Source organism: Camelus bactrianus, chromosome 6 (assembly GCF_048773025.1).
Source record: "Camelus bactrianus isolate YW-2024 breed Bactrian camel chromosome 6, ASM4877302v1, whole genome shotgun sequence".
Taxonomy (NCBI): Eukaryota; Metazoa; Chordata; class Mammalia; order Artiodactyla; family Camelidae; genus Camelus; species Camelus bactrianus.
In genome coordinates, this window is record NC_133544.1 from 62,162,481 (window position 1) to 62,181,656 (window position 19,176).

At 52.6% G+C, this 19,176-nt stretch overlaps 3 protein-coding genes across 4 annotated transcripts; 1 reads left to right on the forward strand and 2 right to left on the reverse strand.

Annotated features, from left to right (window-relative positions):
• Positions 1–343: 343 nt before the first annotated feature.
• On the reverse strand, positions 344–2,792 carry CMA1 (chymase 1). Its single transcript, XM_010954823.2, is given in 8 exon segments — positions 344–599; positions 602–632; positions 1,015–1,250; positions 1,253–1,274; positions 1,513–1,648; positions 2,401–2,480; positions 2,482–2,550; positions 2,772–2,792. Coding segments are annotated over 8 exon segments (705 nt in total). The 3' UTR covers positions 344–489.
• A 3,450-nt stretch (positions 2,793–6,242) lies between these two features.
• On the forward strand, positions 6,243–9,326 carry SDR39U1 (short chain dehydrogenase/reductase family 39U member 1). The gene is made up of 6 exons (XM_010954796.3): positions 6,243–6,354; positions 6,653–6,759; positions 6,837–6,919; positions 7,295–7,416; positions 8,188–8,331; positions 8,582–9,326. Exons 1-6 carry the CDS (start codon positions 6,339–6,341, stop codon positions 8,992–8,994), a joined length of 885 nt encoding a protein of 294 aa, XP_010953098.1. The 5' UTR covers positions 6,243–6,338; the 3' UTR covers positions 8,995–9,326.
• Positions 9,327–10,675: 1,349 nt separating this feature from the next.
• KHNYN (KH and NYN domain containing) lies at positions 10,676–19,168 on the reverse strand. 2 transcript variants are annotated; one of them, XM_074365705.1, is made up of 8 exons: positions 19,032–19,168; positions 18,049–18,269; positions 16,123–17,243; positions 15,840–15,970; positions 15,657–15,753; positions 12,969–13,076; positions 12,658–12,759; positions 10,676–12,104 (listed from the first exon to the last, which is right to left on the reverse strand). In XM_074365705.1, exons 2-8 carry the CDS (start codon positions 18,247–18,249, stop codon positions 11,852–11,854), a joined length of 2,013 nt encoding a protein of 670 aa, XP_074221806.1. In that variant the 5' UTR covers positions 18,250–18,269; positions 19,032–19,168; the 3' UTR covers positions 10,676–11,851. The 2 variants fall into 2 exon arrangements, with proteins under 2 accessions (XP_074221806.1, XP_074221805.1); XM_074365704.1 differs by having other exon boundaries at positions 18,897–19,056.
• Positions 19,169–19,176: the final 8 nt, after the last annotated feature.

Here is a 19,176-nt window from a genome sequence, read left to right on the forward strand (position 1 = left end):
GTCTAGTGGGGAGAGGTCAGGATGCTCTAAATACCCTACAATTCGAAATGTTCTTAGTGCTTTTGAATATCCCTAAAGGTAAATCACGATTGCTGTTGAGTTGATGGTGAGTCAAGGAAGGATCTGGTGTGATTTCTTGTTTAAGTTGGACATGAGGGTCCTGCCTCTCCAAGGAATCCCTTTCTCTTCTTTCTTTCCCTCTTTTTCTTCATTGTTTCCTCTCTGACTCTGACACACCGACTCCTTTCAAGGCTTTTAGAGCCTGATGCTGGGAGGAGAGAGCTGCAGAGGGAGGAGACACAAACTCAAGTCTGGAAACTGGGTCTTTATGGAGACTGGGAATTCTGTGATCTGGAGGAACATTCTTGAGGCTTAGGGGTGTGGCAGGACTTCCACAGGAACCAGAGGCAGACCACCAAGAGTGAGTGGCACAGACAGCATGATCGGATCCAGCTCCAGATTTCCCCTCAGGCTGGCCCAGGCTCCAGGTTAATCCTCCTTCAGGACCTCATTGATCCAGGGCTGGTGATGGGAGATCCGGGTGAAGACAGCAGGGGGCTTTGCATGTGACCGTCCATAGGAGACAATGCCCTGGGCCACCCAGCACACAGAAGAGGGCCCCCTGAGTCTCCCTGTGGGACGGAGAGTGAGAGGGAGAGAGGGAGAAGGTGAGCCAGGGAAACCACCCACTCCTTCCCGTGGTCCCAACTCTGAGTTGGTCAGACCTAGCATCAGATCCAGAGCCCGGTTCCTCATGGGGTGATATATCTCAGTCTGATTCTGCTTCTTCCTCTCCTTCATGACACCCCATGACTTCTGTGCCCCAGCCTGGGAAGGATGCTCAGAGACTGCCTGGGGCTGTGGAAGGACAGTCGGCAGAGGGAAAATTCTAGCTCCTCAGTCCTACGATCTCAAACTTTGTCACCGCTGACAAATTTCTGACTCCATCTCCTTCCCGGAGATGTATGGACCCTGAACAGTGATTTGTGGAGAAGACCTTGGTCTGAGGATCACCTTAAATGCAGATTTTGTCTTCCGGGGTCTGCCCACACACAACTGGAGGCCGTGGTCAAAAGTAGTGAAGAGTCTGCAGGCCCGGGGCTCCAGGACTCTCAGCTTCACCCCTCGCGGAGTGTTGCAGCCCCATCCCTCTGCTCAGGTTCCTCCCCAGCCAGCCGCCCGGCACAGGCACACTGCCCCGGGTGGGAGGAAGGTGAATTGGGGTGGAAGGGGGAGCATCCCCACGGCAGGGTCAGGTTGGCTTTCTCCCCCGGCTGTAAAGGGGATGAGCGTGTCAGTGCTAGAAGTGGGTATGGGAGCAGTTGGAGGCAATCAGGGAAGGACGGGGCAAGTTGCTCCCCATTACAGCCACTTCCAGAGGGGGGAGTTGTGGGAGAGTCAGGTTGGGGAAGTGTCAGAGCAATGGAACCTGAAGAAGCAGCCTAGACAGCAGGAAGGGGAGAAGGAAGCCCTAGGGAACAGGAAGGGGAGAAGGGGAAGAAGAATTTGCACCTTCAGTAACATGATGTCATGGTGAGCAATAGAGTCGTTATAATTTGAGTGAGGGAACTGCTTTATGACCTCAAGCTTCTGCCATGTGTCTTCTTTCTTTTTTATGTTATGAATTCCCAGGGTGACCATTATAGACCTTTGTGAGGGAGAAGAAGGACAAAGAGAAACAGTGATGGTTTGGGTTCTCCCTGAGATATACCCATTTTGAGAAAAGGGTATGAAGTCTCTCCTGGGGTCAATGGTCTCTACCCACCCCTCTCCCTTTTCCTTGGTCACTTTTGGTATTTGAGGGACTCAGGTTTTACTCAGGAAAGAGCTTTCCCAAGGAACAGAGACAATTTCCAGGACTCTTGGGACCTTCTGGGGACTGAACAGGCCACGGAGGACCTAGGGGACTGGGTTGGCACTTCCTAATCAGGGATCCCTAGTGAGGGCCAGCCCTCTGAGCTAGAGGTATCAGAGGTAAGGGGGAAGTGGTGGGATCTCAGGTGGACTCTGTTCTTGGCCTCTGATGGAAATGGTGAGTTCAGGTTCCTGGGAACTAAAGGCCAGTGTTCTCGGAAAGGGCATAGAGGAAGTGGCCAGCGAACGGCATGGGACCCTGAAGACTGAGTCCATGTCTCCTGTGTTGGGGTCAGGGAGGAGGAGCTACTTTTAGAGGAGGATGCTGGGATGGGGCCTCCTTTCCTTTGTAGGGGAGCTGAGCTCACAGTGACTGAGGGTCAGGGCAGCTCTTCAATTATGAGACTGCTTTCCTTAGGCCCAGGTCTTGCCCCTCCTTAAAGAGACTCAAGTCCAGGAGCCCCTCCTCAGGCCCCAGGTGGTGTCCCTGGTTCTTCCCTGGCTGTTTACCTCCCGTTTAGAGATGAAAAGACCTTGATGTCTCACCTTCCTGTACATGGAGCAGCCGTCAGCACGAAGTCCCTTCTCACCGGGAAACCACCACATGCCACCAGCTTACCCTGGTGGGGTGATAATTTCCAGGTAGGCCAAGTAGGGGCGGGAGTGTGGCTTGCACCCTGTGCCCCCAGTGATCTCCTGTGGAACAGAGAACCCCAGGGCCTGAACATAGAAAATTCACAGGCTGGGTTGAAGTTGGGAGAGGCCTTTCAGTTCATCCTGGCCCTGTGTTCTGCCCATCTTCCCTCTCAGGTGGCTCTGGTATCTGCTTTCCCCCCTCACAGCCTGCTCACAAATTCTCATTCTTCCTCCAGACACAGCAGCCAACACGGCCTCAGATACCATATGTCATTTTTCACCTCAGATTTCCGCCACTCCATTCTGCCCCTGCCCTACACTCCTCTGTCACCGTTCAGGACAAGCCCTCTGGGTTCCTATCTCGACCTTCTCCGTATCCTGTGAGCACACACAGATCAGCCAAATTACAAGGCCAGAAGATGAAGAGAATATAGGACTTTAAGCACAGTGTCACACGTTATATAAAAGGAAGTCACCCTCTTCCTCCCACCTGCTCTTGGCTTTCCCTCAATCAGTGTGGGCTTCCTTGTCCCTTGGGTTCCCTTTTCACCACACACTCTCCAGCATTTCTTATTTGTAGACTTTTTGATAATGGACATTCTGACTGGTATAAGGTGATACCTCATTGTGGTTTTGATTTGTGTTTCTCTAATAATTAATGATGTTGAGCATCTTTGCATGTGCCTGTGTTCTTTAGAGAAATGTCTGTTTAGATCTTCCACCCATTTTTTGATTGGGTTGTTTATTTTTTTGTCATTGAGCTGTATGAGCTGTTTGCATATTTTGGATATTAATCCCTTGTCAGTAGCCTAAGCACTGAACTTCTTTCCTTGGTTGTATCCCATCTACTAATGAGCTCATCAAAGGCATTCTTCATTTCTGTTACAGTATTTTGATTATTAGCATTTCTTTCTGGTTCTTTCTAAGTATTTCCATTATTCTTCTTACATTGCCCATCAGTTCTTGCACTCTGTCTCCTTTATCCATTAGAGCCCTTAGTGTATTAATCATAGTTATTTTAAACTCCCAGTGTGCAATTCCAATATCCCTGCCATAACTGGTTTTGATGCTTGTTATGTCTCTTAAAATTATGTTTTTTTATCTTTTACTACACCTTGTAATTTTTTTTTCTTGATAGCTGGACAAAATATACTAAGTAAAAGGAACTGCTATAAATAGGTTTTTAGTAATGTTCTGGTGAGGTGTAGGGGAAAGGGAATTTCTCTATAGTCTTATGATTAGGTCTCAGTCTTTTATAATCAGACCAAGACATATCACCCCATGAGGAACCGGGCTCTGGATCTGATGCTAGGTCTGACCAACTCAGAGTTGGGACCACGGGAAGGAGTGGGTGGTTTCCCTGGCTCACCTTCTCCCTCTCTCCCTCTCACTCTCCGTCCCACAGGGAGACTCAGGGGGCCCTCTTCTGTGTGCTGGGTGGCCCAGGGCATTGTCTCCTATGGACGGTCACATGCAAAGCCCCCTGCTGTCTTCACCGGGATCTCCCATCACCAGCCCTGGATCAATGAGGTCCTGAAGGAGGATTAACCTGGAGCCTGGGCCAGCCTGAGGGGAAATCTGGAGCTGGATCCGATCATGCTGTCTGTGCCACTCACTCTTGGTGGTCTGCCTCTGGTTCCTGTGGAAGTCCTGCCACACCCCTAAGCCTCAAGAATGTTCCTCCAGATCACAGAATTCCCAGTCTCCATAAAGACCCAGTTTCCAGACTTGAGTTTGTGTCTCCTCCCTCTGCAGCTCTCTCCTCCCTCTGCAGCTCTCTCCTCCCAGCATCAGGCTCTAAAAGCCTTGAAAGGAGTCGGTGTGTCAGAGTCAGAGAGGAAACAATGAAGAAAAAGAGGGAAAGAAAGAAGAGAAAGGGATTCCTTGGAGAGGCAGGACCCTCATGTCCAACTTAAACAAGAAATCACACCAGATCCTTCCTTGACTCACCATCAACTCAACAGCAATCGTGATTTACCTTTAGGGATATTCAAAAGCACTAAGAACATTTCGAATTGTAGGGTATTTAGAGCATCCTGACCTCTCCCCACTAGACGCTGGTAGCAACAGCCCCCTCTCCACCACCAAGTTAGGAACCAAAAACACGTCCAGGCATTGCTAAATGTCCCCCAGAGGTGTGTGAGGGGTGGGTGAGGAAGCTGGGAAGGAATCACCCTCAGTTGAGAACCAGCAGTTCGGATGCATGAGCTAGAGAGGCAGTTGGGGCCGCACTGGGCCCTTGTGACAGTCCACCTCGATAAGAGAAGATCTGCATCTGTGGAGCTTTGATCTGAGATGCAGGGGAGACCATCCCTCACTCACTTCTGCATGACAGATACCTGGAGCAGATAAGAAGCGGGACAGCATCACAAGTCTTGCTGAACGTCAGCCACAAACGGCTGCTCCCAAAGCAGCAAGAAGTTGAAGGCCTAGGGTCTGCTCAGCCCCAACTCTTATCAGTTGAGGGACTGACTGGAGGAGAGGATAGGGCAGAACAGGGACAAACACAACGGGACCTTGAGGCTGCTACCACTCCTCGCTTCCAAGGGTATGGTGAATCCCTTCAATCAAGTGAACTCTCTCTAGCAATTCATCTTGAACAAATAATCAGAATTGCAGTGTGTGGAGTTTGGAGAGAAGAAACATGCAGAAGCAGAGAGACTAATCAAAGAGACTACTGCAGAAATGTAGACAAAAAGAGGATAATAACTTGAAGAAGAGTGGTAGTGGCAGAAAGAGACAGAAAGAGATGGATCTGGGAGATATTAATAAGTATAATCAATAGGGTTTCAGACATCCAGGAAGAGATATCTAGTGGGAAGTTTTTATAGGATTCAGGAGCTCTGAGGCTCTCCTATAGTTGCATAGATTTTGGAAGTCTTCTCTGAAAAAGAAAAAAACTGGTAACTGAATTCACCGACGTAAATGTTTGGGAGAAAGTGCAGAATGGGAAGAAAGGAAAATCCTAGGAGCTAGCTTTGAGGAATATCAACATTTTAAGACACTGGAAGAGGCAGAGCAAACAACAGAGACTGAATAAATCTGGGTGAAAGACCCAAAGAGAGTGTGGCTTTCACTGAGGCTGCGAAATGAGCATTTCCAAAGGGAAGGAGTCAGCGAGCATCAGTAATACAGAGGTCAAGAAAAATGACTGAAAACTAAGCATTAGTTTTGGTAACACGTGGGAAATTGGTGATGTTGCCAAAAGACGCAATGCCTGATAAATGCGAAGCCGGACGGATGTGAAGTTGATGGAAGTAGAAAATGGACACTACTCTTTTAAGAAGTCTGGCTATGAAGATGAAGAGAAAGAAAGGACATTAGCAGAGGAAGAGGACTGGAAAAGGGTTATTTTAAGTCGTGGGGAACTTAAGAACGTGTAGATCCCGACAGGAAGGAGCCAGAACGGGAAGCAGAAAAGGTAAAATAACAGGCCGGGTAGAAAGAAACCTATCGTAGCACTGGACGGATCTTCTTATACTCCTGAGCCACCAAGCAGAATGAACATCCAGAATTCGGCAGTTGGAGTAGCCTGGGGTTTTAGGTCAAAGGTTTTTTCCCACACTCAAACCTTCCCTACTCCGCCTCCTCCCCTTCCTTCCTCGCCCCTCGGTCTATTCCCTGTCCCGGCCTCCCATGCCCTTGTCCCCGCCACTCCTTGCAATGAAATACACAGCCTTCTCCAAGAATTCTTCCGGGTCGCCAGGCAAGGCCACGCCCAGTCTCAATCCTACCCGCGCAGCCACCTGAGCGCGCTTCCCTAAAGACGCATGCGCAAAAACGCCGTAGTCGCGTTCTAGGGGAGGCAAACTCTAAACCTTGCGCAGGCGCGTTAGGTCGTGGTCGCTATGCGGGTTCTAGTGGGTGAGGGAGGGCAGAAAGGGGGCGTGGGAGGAGGCAGGTTTATAAAAGGAAGCTATTAGCCAGAGACTAACGGCTAGGAGGCCGTTCCGTCTCGTGCACAGGCAACTTGGCCTTGGCCTCCAAGCCGGAGAAGGCGAATCTCCCTAAGCCCTGTGACCTGTGTCATCTCTGCATCGCGGGGAGGGGGCAAGAAGGAGGGGAGAAGTCTGGAGTTAGATGGGATGGCACCAGAGGAGGGCACCCCGTGCGGGAAGGAAGGCGCCCCCAGGAGGATAAACACCTTGTATTTTCTGATCAGGTGGCGGGACGGGCTTCGTTGGGACAGCCCTAACCCAGCTGCTGAAGGCCAGGGGCCACAAAGTGACTTTGATCTCCCGAAAGCCAGGGCCCGATCGGATCACGTGGGTATGTCCAGACTCTGGGAGCCCCGGGGGGAAGGCCTGGTTGGGTGGCTCGCGGGCACTGTGTGCTTTCTCCCACAGGATGAGCTTGCTACGACGGGGCTGCCCCGCTGCGATGCCGCCGTCAACCTGGCTGGAGAGAACATCCTCAACCCTCTCCGCAGGTCAGCCAGGCTCTAAAGCTGATAACCTTAAGAGCGGAGGGAGGAGAGGGCCGACTCTGACAGAACCTGCGAGCTGCAGCGAATGGAGCTGCCAGACTGAGAACTGGACCCATGTCGCAGACTGCTATCCCTCCACCCCTGCTCCTCTACACTTACCTGCCCTTCTTCACACTCAGCCAGTGGACCTTAGTCCCCACTTGTAACTCAGGATGCCCAAAATAGATGTGCCTTTTCCCTCTACAGGAGAAATAGACCATTTGTCTAAGCCACAATGCATATTTTACTAGAAATGGATATGGATGAGCCCCAGGGAAAGAGAGGGAAGAATGTGTGCAAGTAGTTAGTGTTTTATTTTCCCCTATGTTTCTCCTGCAGGTGGAATGAAGCTTTCCAAAAAGAAGTTCTTAGCAGCCGCCTGGAGACCACCCAAATGCTGGCTAGAGCCATTGCCAAGGCCCCACAACCCCCCCAGGCCTGGGTCTTAGTCACAGGTGTAGGTATGCCCCAAATCACCAACCCTTTAGACCAGCCAGGGAAAGGGGGGTACATAGTACGGGGTGGCTCAGGCCCCAAAGTCCTGGTCTTTGCCAAGCAGAGGAACTACCCAGGCCCTCAATCCATGCATACTTCTCCTGACTTTTGTGTACTGTCATTGAGGAACAGGGACCCTCTGAGAAAGAGGGGGGAGTGACAGTGCTCCCAGCCCCAGAAGAAATCCCACCTACCCTCAAGTCCCTTTTTTCTCACAGCACAGTCCTTTAGGAACAGAACTCCTGATTCTTGTATTTCACCTTTGGGACCAAATGATTGCAGACAATTATCGTGTATACATATCAGCCACTCTTCTAAGTGTTTTGTACATATTACATTTCATCCTCACAAGAAACTTAGGAGGTAGATACTATTATCCCCATTTAAAAGATGCAAAAATTCTGCACAGAGAGGTTGTGTAATTTGCCTAAAGTCACAGAGTTGAGAAATGGTGGCGCTGAGATCAATACTCAGGCAGCCTGGCACCCATGTCTTTGTTTTTAACTTCTGCACTCTAGCAGCCTCTCAGCTTAGCCCTGTAAAGAGAGATACGAATTACTTCAGGGCAGGAACAGGTCAGCTCATGGAAAAGCTCAAGGGAAATGTATCCATGTCTCTATCTTCCCATGGGGAGATCCCAAGGGCCAAGGAGGGTGAGGCCAGGGGAGCCTTGACCACAGAGGGCCAGGTGGGACCAAAGGACACCCCAAGGCAAACAAGTACTCTTCCACCCGCAGCTTACTACCAGCCCAGCCTGACTGCTGAATATGATGAGGACAGCCCAGGAGGGGATTTTGACTTTTTCTCCAACCTCGTAACCAAATGGGAAGCCGCAGCCAGGCTTCCTGGAGATTCCACACGCCAAGTGGTGGTGCGCTCTGGTAAGAAGCAGGGGCCCGGGTTTCCAACAGGGTTGGAATGTCTCTTCTCTGGTCTAGGGAAGTAGGGGAGGGGGGATAAGGGGAACTGAGTTTACAGTGGATGCCACCACTTCTGGCTAACCTGCAGATGGGAGGACAGGATGTCTCAGAGAGCCGTAACCCTCACCTGCCATAGAGCCAAGTCAGCATGGGGGAGGAGTGAGGAAGGGCGAGTACAGAGGAACCCTGTACCATCCTTCCCCTGCTGTAGGGGTTGTGCTGGGTCGTGGGGGCGGTGCCATCAGTCACATGCTGCTGCCCTTCCGCCTGGGCCTGGGCGGCCCCATCGGCTCAGGCCACCAGTTCTTCCCCTGGATCCACATCAAGGACCTGACAGGAATCCTGGTCCATGCCCTTGAAGCAAGCCACGTGCAAGGGGTCCTGAATGGAGTGGCTCCAGCCTCCACCACGACAAATGCTGAGTTTGCCCGGGCCTTAGGCGCAGCCCTGGGCCGCCCAGCCTTCATCCCTCTCCCAAGCCCCGTGGTCCGAGCTGTCTTTGGGCAAGAACGTGCTGTCATGCTGTTGGAGGGCCAGAAGGTGGTCCCGCGGCGGACACTGGCCGCTGGCTACCAGTATTCCTTCCCAGAGCTGGGGGCTGCCTTGAAGGAAGTCGTAGCCTAAGTGGGGAGGCTCGTGGCAGGGTCCGAGGCCTGTTCCTCAGCAGAGGCTTCCTGGTCAGACCGGGTGTCGGCAGAGGTTGTGACCTGGAACCATCTGGTTCTTAGGGAGTCCTCTTTCTTTCTCATTGTTCTGTTGCCCCACCTTATTTAACTCAGAGACTGTTCAGTTTCAAGGCTGCAATCTCATCAGGTTGGGACCTTACCCTCCTCAGCTCCTGGTAAAAGAATTTCCAAGTTTGGTTTCTCTGCGCGTCCCGTTCTTGCCCCGTTTCTCCATTTTGCTGTGTAGAGAATGTTCTGCAGTTGAGGCAATAAAGGTAAATTACCTCACTAGCTCCGGCTCATCTCTTTGGCCCAGGTGCTCCTGACATTTACTTCAAGGAATGTCATCCTTCCCTTTACAGGGGATTTTGAAGGTTATAACAGGCCACATCTCCCTTCTTGGGCCCTCCACTGCCAAAAGAGCTGGAAACAAGTTTGGCGGCACGAGGTTATGACAAGAGGAATGACGATCATTTCCGGGGGGCTCTGTGGTCACCCTGCACACTTGTTCACACAGTGCCATCAGGATACCAGCAGAGGAAGAGACAAGGCCCAAGTCTAGGACAGCCTCCAACCTGTCCCCGGACAGCAGTGACTTGGTAAAGCCATCACACGCTGGCCCCAGTTCATCAAGCTGCAGCAGGACAAAGCTGTGCAAAGCTTGAGACTGTCAGAAGCTAAGGACTGGCCTCTCATCTGATTGGGGCCACTTCAGTCAACCAGGGTCCTCAGCATCAAAGGGCAGAACATACCTCTAGTCCGCTGCACACCCACCAGCATTGGAAGTTAAAGATGCAGAAACCTATCAAAACAACAAACTCAACCCTATCAGGTGAAAAAAAGTGTTCATCAACGACTCTGTCCCTTTTTATTGACCCTGGTAGCTGCCATAGCTTGACCAGTAGTTCTTCTGGCCCCCAATTCAGGCCATATTAATCAATCTCCTTTCTTCTGAGGGGACTGTGTTGTCTTTGAGTCACTGTCACCTCCCCAACCACCCACTCTCCAACACACCTGCCCCCAGCCTAGCAGAATAGTGATGATCATCACCACTGAGGGGCAGGGGGCGATGACACTGGGAGCCAGGGACCCTCTCCATCATCATTCAGCTCTGAATGCTAGCTGCTGCTAACAAGGATCTGGGGTGATTTCAACTCAACTCCCTATGCCATTCAGGGAACAGAAGTCAGAGCCTAAAAAAGGACCATGCCCAGGGACTTGCTGCAGGGCCCAGACAGCACAGAACTCAGGGGCACTTGTTCCACTTCTTTATCTGGTCTTGGACCCTCTAGGAAGTTGACTGGCTCTGTACTGTTCCTGAGGGAATGACCAGTCCCAAAGACAGAAGTAACAGAAAAGCCTATTGGGGGCTGCACTAAAGGAAGGACAACTAATACTGTCCAAGGCTGGCTGTGCTGCCTCAGAGGCAGGAAACTCCCTGGCACAGGAGGACTTCAAGCAGATACAGGACAATGACTTATAGGAATCAGGGTGGAGAGAGAGTGTCCAGATGTGACAGCAGTTGGTCTGGTGGCCAGTCAGGTACCTTCTGACTGATTCTTGGGTTTTCTTACTCCAGATAATTGGTTCCTCTAGCTACAACCTCTATACATCCTCCCATCCCCATACACACACAGAGAGAGCAGAAGTGGGCTTTGCTTTATGCAACATATGTGTTTGGTAGAGAAAACACTAGGGTCAGAGCACATGAACGTTGTCCTCACAGAGCATGGCTTCATCGGTTTGCTGAATGCTCAATGCCTGAGCAAGTGCGGTAACCGGGGACTGGGGACTTTCTGACACATTCGTTCATCTGTAAACACCTGAATGCAACAGGAGAGCTGCCATTGATAGGAACGAACCCTGAGAGTATTCTGGTAATGCCAACAGCCACCCCTAATTAACTGTTCTGTAAATGTGGATTTGGGGGGTTGCCCAAAGGGATGCAGCCATTACAGGGCACATTATACTGAGGATGCAGTGTTCAAATCTAGGGCACAGGCCCTGGGGAAAGAGGAGGTTTTGGTTAGGACACCTGTGCAGCCACAGACACACCTGAGACTTGGTCCAAGTACCTTTCCTCCCAGGAGCTTTCCTCTGTGTTCTCCTCTCTCCTCCCAACAGGCATTCTTACCCTTTACCCTCGTAGGCAGAAGTAAAGACCAAGATCAATCAAGGTCACAGACAGGAAGAGCTGAAACCAGAAGCCAAGTCTCCCTCTGCCTTCTCCACCAGCTCCCTGCTGCCCCAGTGTGACCCAGACCCCAGAACACTAGCCTTTCCAGGGCCCAGCATTCCCTTCGATGTGCCCAGGAGCCCAGCCAGGACTGGGAAGCGTCCTGTCCTCTGGCCATCAGAGCAGGAGCCAAGAGGAGGAAAGGCTTAGCTTCCTTGTCACCTGTTCCACATTCCCCTCCCGCCCACCCTAGCCTCCCTAGCCTCCATCCCCAGCTCAACGTGGAGGAGGGGCCGGCCGTCCCAATCTCCAGGACCCACCCTTTCCAGCAGACCCCACTCCCTACAGAAACCCTGCATAAGGCAAGGTTGAGAAGTTAAAACTGAGCAGAACCTCCTGAGAGCTGGTTGAGGTCCTGGCTCAAGAAGAGATCAGGTCACTTCTGGACCTGTCCCCAAAGTGCCCCAGGCAAGAGCATTCCCCACACCACAAATGCTCTAACTCAGTGCTTCCCTGACCCAAAGCACCAACTCAGGGTGAGTCTGGGTCAGGGTCTGAGCAGCAGAGGGACCCTCACAGAATGAGCTGAGCTGGGTGAGGCTGAAGCTGATGGGGTGGCAGCCACTCAGAGACGTGAGGCTCAAAAGTTGAGACTGAGCAGGGCCTCGGAGAGCTGGTTAATGTCCCGGCAGTATGGCTCCCGCTGCAGGATGAAGTCCACCTTGTGATCCTGGCCCCAGAACACTTCCAGCAGTTGGCGCCGGAGCCGCTCTGTCTCCCGCGTCTTCCGAATGCCAGCACTGCCTTTTTCCTCCTCTTTTCTCCCCTGCTGCTGATTACCAGGTTCTGCAAAGCCCCTGGAGGAATGCTGAGCCTTAGAAGACCCCTGTGCCCTGGGAAGAAGCAGAGAACCCAGGAAGAGCTGATGAGCATTGGGGAGGAAAATTAGAGTCCAGTGGGCCTCCCCAGCCCCCCACTCCCAGTTAACTGCCCTGCCTAGTCCTAGCTATGGGGCGCGACCCTGCAGTTCCAAGAACTGACCGCTGAGTGGCAGTATCAACCCACTTCGGAAGGGAAGATAGACCGTTCCTTTGGAACCCGGAAGGTGAACCTGCCGCTAGTTCTAGCCTAATAAATTAATCACTTTGTGTCCAGCAGAGGGAGTGCTCAACACAACTGGCTGTAAGTAGAAGCAACCATCTTCCAAATAACTCCACCCAACGCACTAATTAGGAAAAACAGGAAGCAGAAGCTCCCCTCCCAGCCAGGAGGGTCTGCATCAGGACTCCCTGGGAAGCCATGAAAGGCCCAGCCTAAGGCAACTTGAACTACAGAATAAAGCGGGCCCAGGTTGAGGTCATTCTTCCCGCAGTCCTCCAGACTTGTATGGCCCTTGCAGGGCCAGGGCCAGGGCTAGGGGCTGCCTAGGAGAGTCTGAGACATTACCTGACTGGCTTCTTCAGAAACTCATCCAGTGTGGGGCCGTTTCGCCCCAGCGGGTCATCAGGCACCATGAAGAGGTTTCCCACGAAGGTGAAGGGCAGCAGGCTGGATAGGCGACGGAGACCGTGTGGTCAGAGAGGGGCCCTTGCCCACCTCCCAGACAGCCAAGACCAACACCACCAGAAGCGGCCAGCTACCGTCCTTCACAAAGCAACATCAGCCCCTTCCCAGAGTCCTCACCCGGTGGCAGAGCAGAGCTGGTTTTAGAGAAAGGTCTGAGTCCGTGCCCTGTTCTCAGGGGAGGGCTCCCTCACCGCTCTCTGATGATTGCCATCCACTTCTCGGACTCCTCCGCCAGGTCCCGGAACTGGTCGTTGGAGACGATGATCCCATCGGTCTCTTCAGCCAGCTTCACCATGAACCTGTCTCAAAAACCACAGCGGCCACATTGGGATTCTCCAAGGTCCCAACCCCAAAGAGTGTTACTGACTCTGATGACGCACTTCTGGAGACAGAGATTTGGGCCCCTCACCTTGACCCAGCCACCAGGTGACTGACTGGATACAGGTGCCAGGGGTTAGAAAGGAAACAATGAAACGTGGTCCGCCATTAGCATCCCCTCTGGTCACCACAGTCCTCCACCAAACACTCTCTGCCTTGTTAGTAAGAGACAGAAAGATCCAGCTCTGGCTCTCTTCTTCTACCCTACCCCACCAATCAGTCACAAATCTATCATGCTCCTCCGCTGGAAAGCCTTCCACTCTGCCCTCTCCCTTTCCAGTCCAACCATCACCACCTGAGCTACCTGGACATAGCAATTGAGGAGGTCCCCTGCCCCTAGCCATTCACTACCCTCCAGTCTCTCCTGTCCTTCCCCAAGAGAACATGCTCCCCTACACAGAAGTCTTCCATACTTGCCCTTTATAGAAAATTTCCACGTGCCCAGGCATGGCACCCAAGGCCTCCTAGAACCGAGCTCCAAGGCACCCTATGGCCTTATATCTCCCCATACTCCCTAATGTACTCTCAGCTCCTCCCAGAATCAATGATCAGATTACACCCTGTTCTCCAAACATGCCCTGTGCTGTCTGACCTTCGTGTTTCTCAAACTGTTCCCTCCATCTGGAAGATGTTTCCCAAACCTCACAGATGAACAGAATCACCAGGATGACTTCCAAAAAACAGATGCCTGGGCCCCCTTTAGTCACCCCACAGGATTCCACAGGACGTGGGCAGGACTCATGAGATGAGTCCTTTCTAGCAGGTTTAGAAACCAAGAGATCCAACACATGCCATGTCCTTCTCAATCGACAAAAAGCTCTCAAATCCCTGCCTTCCCACAAAACCCCAGCCAGAAAGGGGATCCCTTTCCTCCAAATTCTGTAGTGTTTGATTGACAGTTTCTTTGGGCTCTTTGAAGTCAAGAATCAAGTCTTCCCTGATTCCTTGCATTCCTGCCTCCTTCGGCAGGCCATGCCCCTAGTGCTAAGTGGGCAGTCAGTGTTTGAAAGACAGTGTGGTATAGAGGGGCCTAATAATCAGGATTTGGTGTAACAGATGTCTGATTCTGAGTTTTTGTACAGGAAACAAATTAAAGAGATGACAGATAAATGTATATGGTATCTTACAAAGTACAAAAGGTATTTTCAAGTTCAGCATATTTTACTGTTATCGTGTTACATCCATATTGTTCCACACACAGTATTCCGTAGGCCTGCGCTCTGCACCACTGTGCTTATTCGCGCAATTAGGCAAAATTCCAAATTCATATTGTGCTGTCTGCCTACCAGGACCTACACAACTGTACAGACACATGCCTTTAAGATTTATTACAACTGACTCCATTTTCAGTTTTAACTCTATGCCAATGCTGGCATGGAAAGAAGGTTCCACATCTTGGATAACCTGTGAAATCCAGACATAAAACAGAGTAACATCGGCAGAATGTGCCCTGCCTTCTTGGAGAATATCATTTACCCATTGGGGAGTAAAAGTGAAGTATTTGAAAAGACAAAATATATAACCACTACAGTTTGGAAACTAGTCTTTATATTTAAACCTGAAAGTCCTGGAGAATAGAGAACTTGTCACTGTACATTGTTTTAATTGGTTAGCTTTTAAAATCCGCCCATCTCCCACACCGCTTACATGCTGGGAAGGGAATATGCTCCGTGTTTTTCATTTAAACCATCTGGCAGCTTTAGGTTCTCATTTTCCCTTTGCCACTTCGTAGCCTTTGCCAAGGGAGTTAACCACTCTTACCCTCTGTCTCTGTTTCTGGATGAGAGAGGTGAGACCCTCTGCCACATTTGATGGGTCCGTGAAAAACTAAGGAATATCACAGTCCTCCTCCCTAGCATGGACTAAGGCAGCAAGCACATAACTTGGCTTCTTTTGACACTCACAAGGAGGAGGAATGAATGGAAGAGGACTCTGAGACAAAGAGGTTAATCCACTAAGAGACTGGTCCATAGTCAATGACTGTGAAACTTGAGACTCAAATTCAAATCTTCCAAGTCTAAGTCCAGGGAGCTTTCAGTATGTCTTTTAATATACCATGTTTTGTACAATCTTATTATTCATGGATTGCATTTCTTCATTTGTTATTATTTTGAACATTTATTCTGGTCTTTCCAGAAGGTGGGGGAATTTCTCTCTGTGTTTGGACATTTGGGTTTTAAGAGGCATTTGTCAGCTATTCATGTCATCAGCTTTCCCATCCTTCCATTAAACCAGTATTTTCTAGGCAGTAAGGCACTATATACACACAAGGCATCGTTTAGTTCAACGAGTGAAAAGTGAAGGATGAATGAATGGATAAACACAGTTGTCCACCATCCATCTCATTCTGCCTGCAGGGCAGGTTTACCTCCCCAGTCGTAGGAGACACTGGCCCTTTTCCTTCGACTCAGGCTTAGAGACAGTGTGAAGGGGCAGGAGCTTCTGTCTCTCCCTCTGGGCTCCCTGAATATCAAGCCTGTGGCCAAGAGAGAAGCAAGTACCTGTCGTCGTATGAGGAAATCCTCTTGCCATCCAAGACCCGGGAAGGAGTGAGAGAGAGCAGGCTGAGGGAGTGCAGCTTGTGCAGGAAGTGACCCTCTAGAGAAACAGAGGTGCACAACGGGGTTATCCTCAAGATGGAAGCAGGGCTCATCCCCTGACACTAATGTCCAGGCCCAACTCACCTCTGACTTTGGCATCTTTACTGAAGCGCCACTGAGGCACAAAGACGGTGATGTCGCGGTGGCCTCGGTCCCAGAAGTACTGCACGGCAATGGCAATGCCCCGGCTGGAAAAGTAGTGCTGGAGGCCATGCCTGCAGGGGGAAGGGGTCAGCACTCTGGGGCTCCAGAGGAGGGGCCTGGCAGCTTGGCTGGATTGTCCCCCGCTCAGCACATGTCCCCGAGGTGAAGAAAATTGCCCATCTCATCCCCCTCCCCAGGACCCTCAGGCCGACCGGGTACTCACACCATGGCCACATTGCTGCCATCAATGACAATATGGCGGAGGTCTGGCTGGCCGGGCACATTGGCAAGACACAGGGTGAAAGGGTCCTGGAGGGCCTCCTGGAAACGCTGTGTGCCGGTCACCAGGTTGCCCCCCCGGGTGCCTCGTTTCCACGGAGACCCCCGACCTCGAGCCATGGCCTGCTGCTTTTCTGCCCTGTCTCCTCTGTCCCCTCGGTCTGCACAGTGCCACGGGGGTTCGGGTGCAGGTGGGGGGCTGGGCACTCTTGGTGGTGAGGCTTTCCCATTATGGAGCCGCTGGAGGAGGGAGGCTCCCCGGAGCTGAGCTGCCTTCTGACAGGGGCCCTGGGCACCAGGAGGCTCACCCTGGACCCAGAACCTTCCTCTTTCCTGGGGCAGCCCCTCCTTCCCCAGGGCCTTCCCTTTCAAGGCCCCTGCCTGCCCTGCCTCTCCTCCCCCTGACTGTGACCTGAAGGCCACTTGTCTCTCCCAGGCCTCTTCCCCGAGCAGCTCCTTCCGCCACAAATCCATCTCCCTGGGACCACTCTGCTTTGCTCCCTCCTTCTCCATAGCATGTCTCTCTCCCCTTGACTCTTGCCACCCTACAGGTCCTGTGTCCAGGGACTCCCTGCCTTCACTCAGGGGAGCCCTGACTCCCTGCTGCTGAGCACCCAGCAGGCCAGGGCTCCCCGGCTCCCAGAAGGGGAAGGCTTGGGGCCCCTGCGCCCTGGATGCCTCTTGCACCAGGCTCAGCAGTTCCTCCTGGACGGCCAGGGGCAGCTGCAGCAGGGCCTCGGTGTGGGCATCCCCCTGGGACTGCAGCAGGGCAGAGAAGTCTCTCAGCACTCCAGCACACTGAGAGGCTCCAGCAGACTGCCCCAGCTGAAAGTCCCAGCTCAGCCGCTCCACCAGCTCCTCCACTCGACTCTGGACCATGACGAAGGCCTCAGTCAGGCCGCTGACCATCAGTGAGCCGGGCGCCCCAGGCACCAGGTGGGCTGATGTGCTCCAGGCCAGGCAATCGAGGAAGAAGCCCTGTGCCCCCAGGAAGATGCAGTGCAGTTTGGGCGGATAGTGGATTTCATTCTGCAGCTCCGGGCTACAGAGACCCTTCAAGTACTCCTGGGGGAAAGAGAGGAGGGGGTGGGGGAAAAAAGGAGACTGCTGGAATCCTAAGGGGTCCAGTAGCCCTTTCAGGCCCACTGCTCTCCCCTGAGCTCTGGGATGCCTGGGCAGAGCAACAGAGCCCTGCAGATCCTGACAAAGGTGGGGGTTAAAAGGGGATTAAGAAATTTACTTCTTTCCCTTTTCAGCTGACAGTCTGTGGCTAAATTTCCGTTTAGATCTTGATTCAAGATACTGTTATAATTAATTGGTTAAAAGGCTCTATTCTAAACATTTATGTGTGTGTATGTGTATTATTCCATCATAATGATCATCATGGCTAACTTTTACTGAACTCATGTTTTACATGCTTTGCCTCATTCACAATCACAGTGAGATTATGCTATGACGTTATGATTCACATTTTGTAGATAAGGAAACTTAAACTAGGACCATAAGAATGACATTTGGTGGTGGCGCCTTTACTGAAAGCCCTGACTAACTCCAAAGGAAGCAATGTGGCCTCCCACCGCACAGAGAATTCCTTGGTGGGGCCTGCTTGCCCAACCAGATTATCTCTACTCTCCCAAAGAGTATAAACTGATGTGAACTGAATCACTTATCTCCAAGCCCTGGCAGAACCTGGGTCATAACAGCAGAAATGAAACCAAAACTCGAGACAAACAGAGCTGGTCTGGAAGTTCCTCAAAGCTCAGGGCCAGGGAGACAAGCAAGGAGTTTAGATCCTCCCCAACCCCTCCTCTCTTCTGCCTCGAGGGAGGGAGATATTGTTTCCCTGGAAAGGTCAGGGAGAGGCGTTCACCTTGGCTCTGCTGGCGTTCTCCTTGGGGCCCTCCAGCTGCAGCCAGATGTGAGGGTTCTCAGGGCAGTCCTTCGGGAGGACGCTCATCCCCACCCTGAAGATGCGCTCCACATGGGGTTGCTGCTCCCGCACCTTGTCCTCGGCCTCCGCAGACACGGCAAAGCGGTCAGGGGACGGGGAGCCAGCCCCCCAGGTAGGCATGGCTGCCTGGCTGCCCAGCCCTGGAAGGGGGAAAGGGCAGCTCTGAGCATCGACGTCACCTCAACCCGAATCTTGGTCTCCTGGCCTACACCAGCTATCAACAGGTCGCATCTAGTTACCAATCTGGTAAACAACACCGGAGGTAACCGGTATTTAAGTCCATCTTGGGGGTAGGAGGGGAATGTCAGATTATCTGGACACGAGGGCCTTCTCTCCGGAGACGAAGTCATGGACAAACAAGGCTGTCTGGCCTTCTGAAAATAATAACCACAGCCCTGAGCAGGAAGGGTGGGGGGATCCAGCTCGGTCTGGAGGCCCGGAGTCGATGGATGACTAAAGAGTCCCTCTGCTCAGGGTCTCCGCAATTTCTGGGTCCAACACGGCCTCTTAAACATGAATCCTCACTGGGGCTTGAACTGGGCTGTCCTCTGGGGTCCCCTGTCAGCCATTTCCAAGGTCTAGCCACTCCCATCCCTCCCCCTCCCTCCGCCGTCTGCTGCACCCCTTGGTCGCGCCACGCGCCCCACTAGGGGCCCAGGGGCCGGGCCGGGCCCCGCCCACAGCCGCTGGCGGCCGCCGCCCCCCGACTGCGCTCTGCACTGCGACCTCGGGGTCCCAGGCCCGGGCGCGGGGGAGAGCGCGCCTACCCGCCTCGCCGCCCGCTGCGGACTCAGTCCCGCCGGCGCCGCTCGGTGCCCGCCGGCCCCAGCTTCGCCCGCGCCCCCGACCCAGGGAAGAAGGGCGGGGGGCCCGAATCTGGGCGGGCCTTCCCGATTCCTCACCCAACAGGGACCTCTCTTCCCCACATCACGAACAGTTTTTTGAGTCACTTCCTGGCCCGGGGCGGAGTCAGCTGGGCCCCTCCCGGGGCTGGGCCTGCACGGGGTTCGGCGCGCGCCCGCCCCCGCCAGCAGCTGGCTGCTCCCC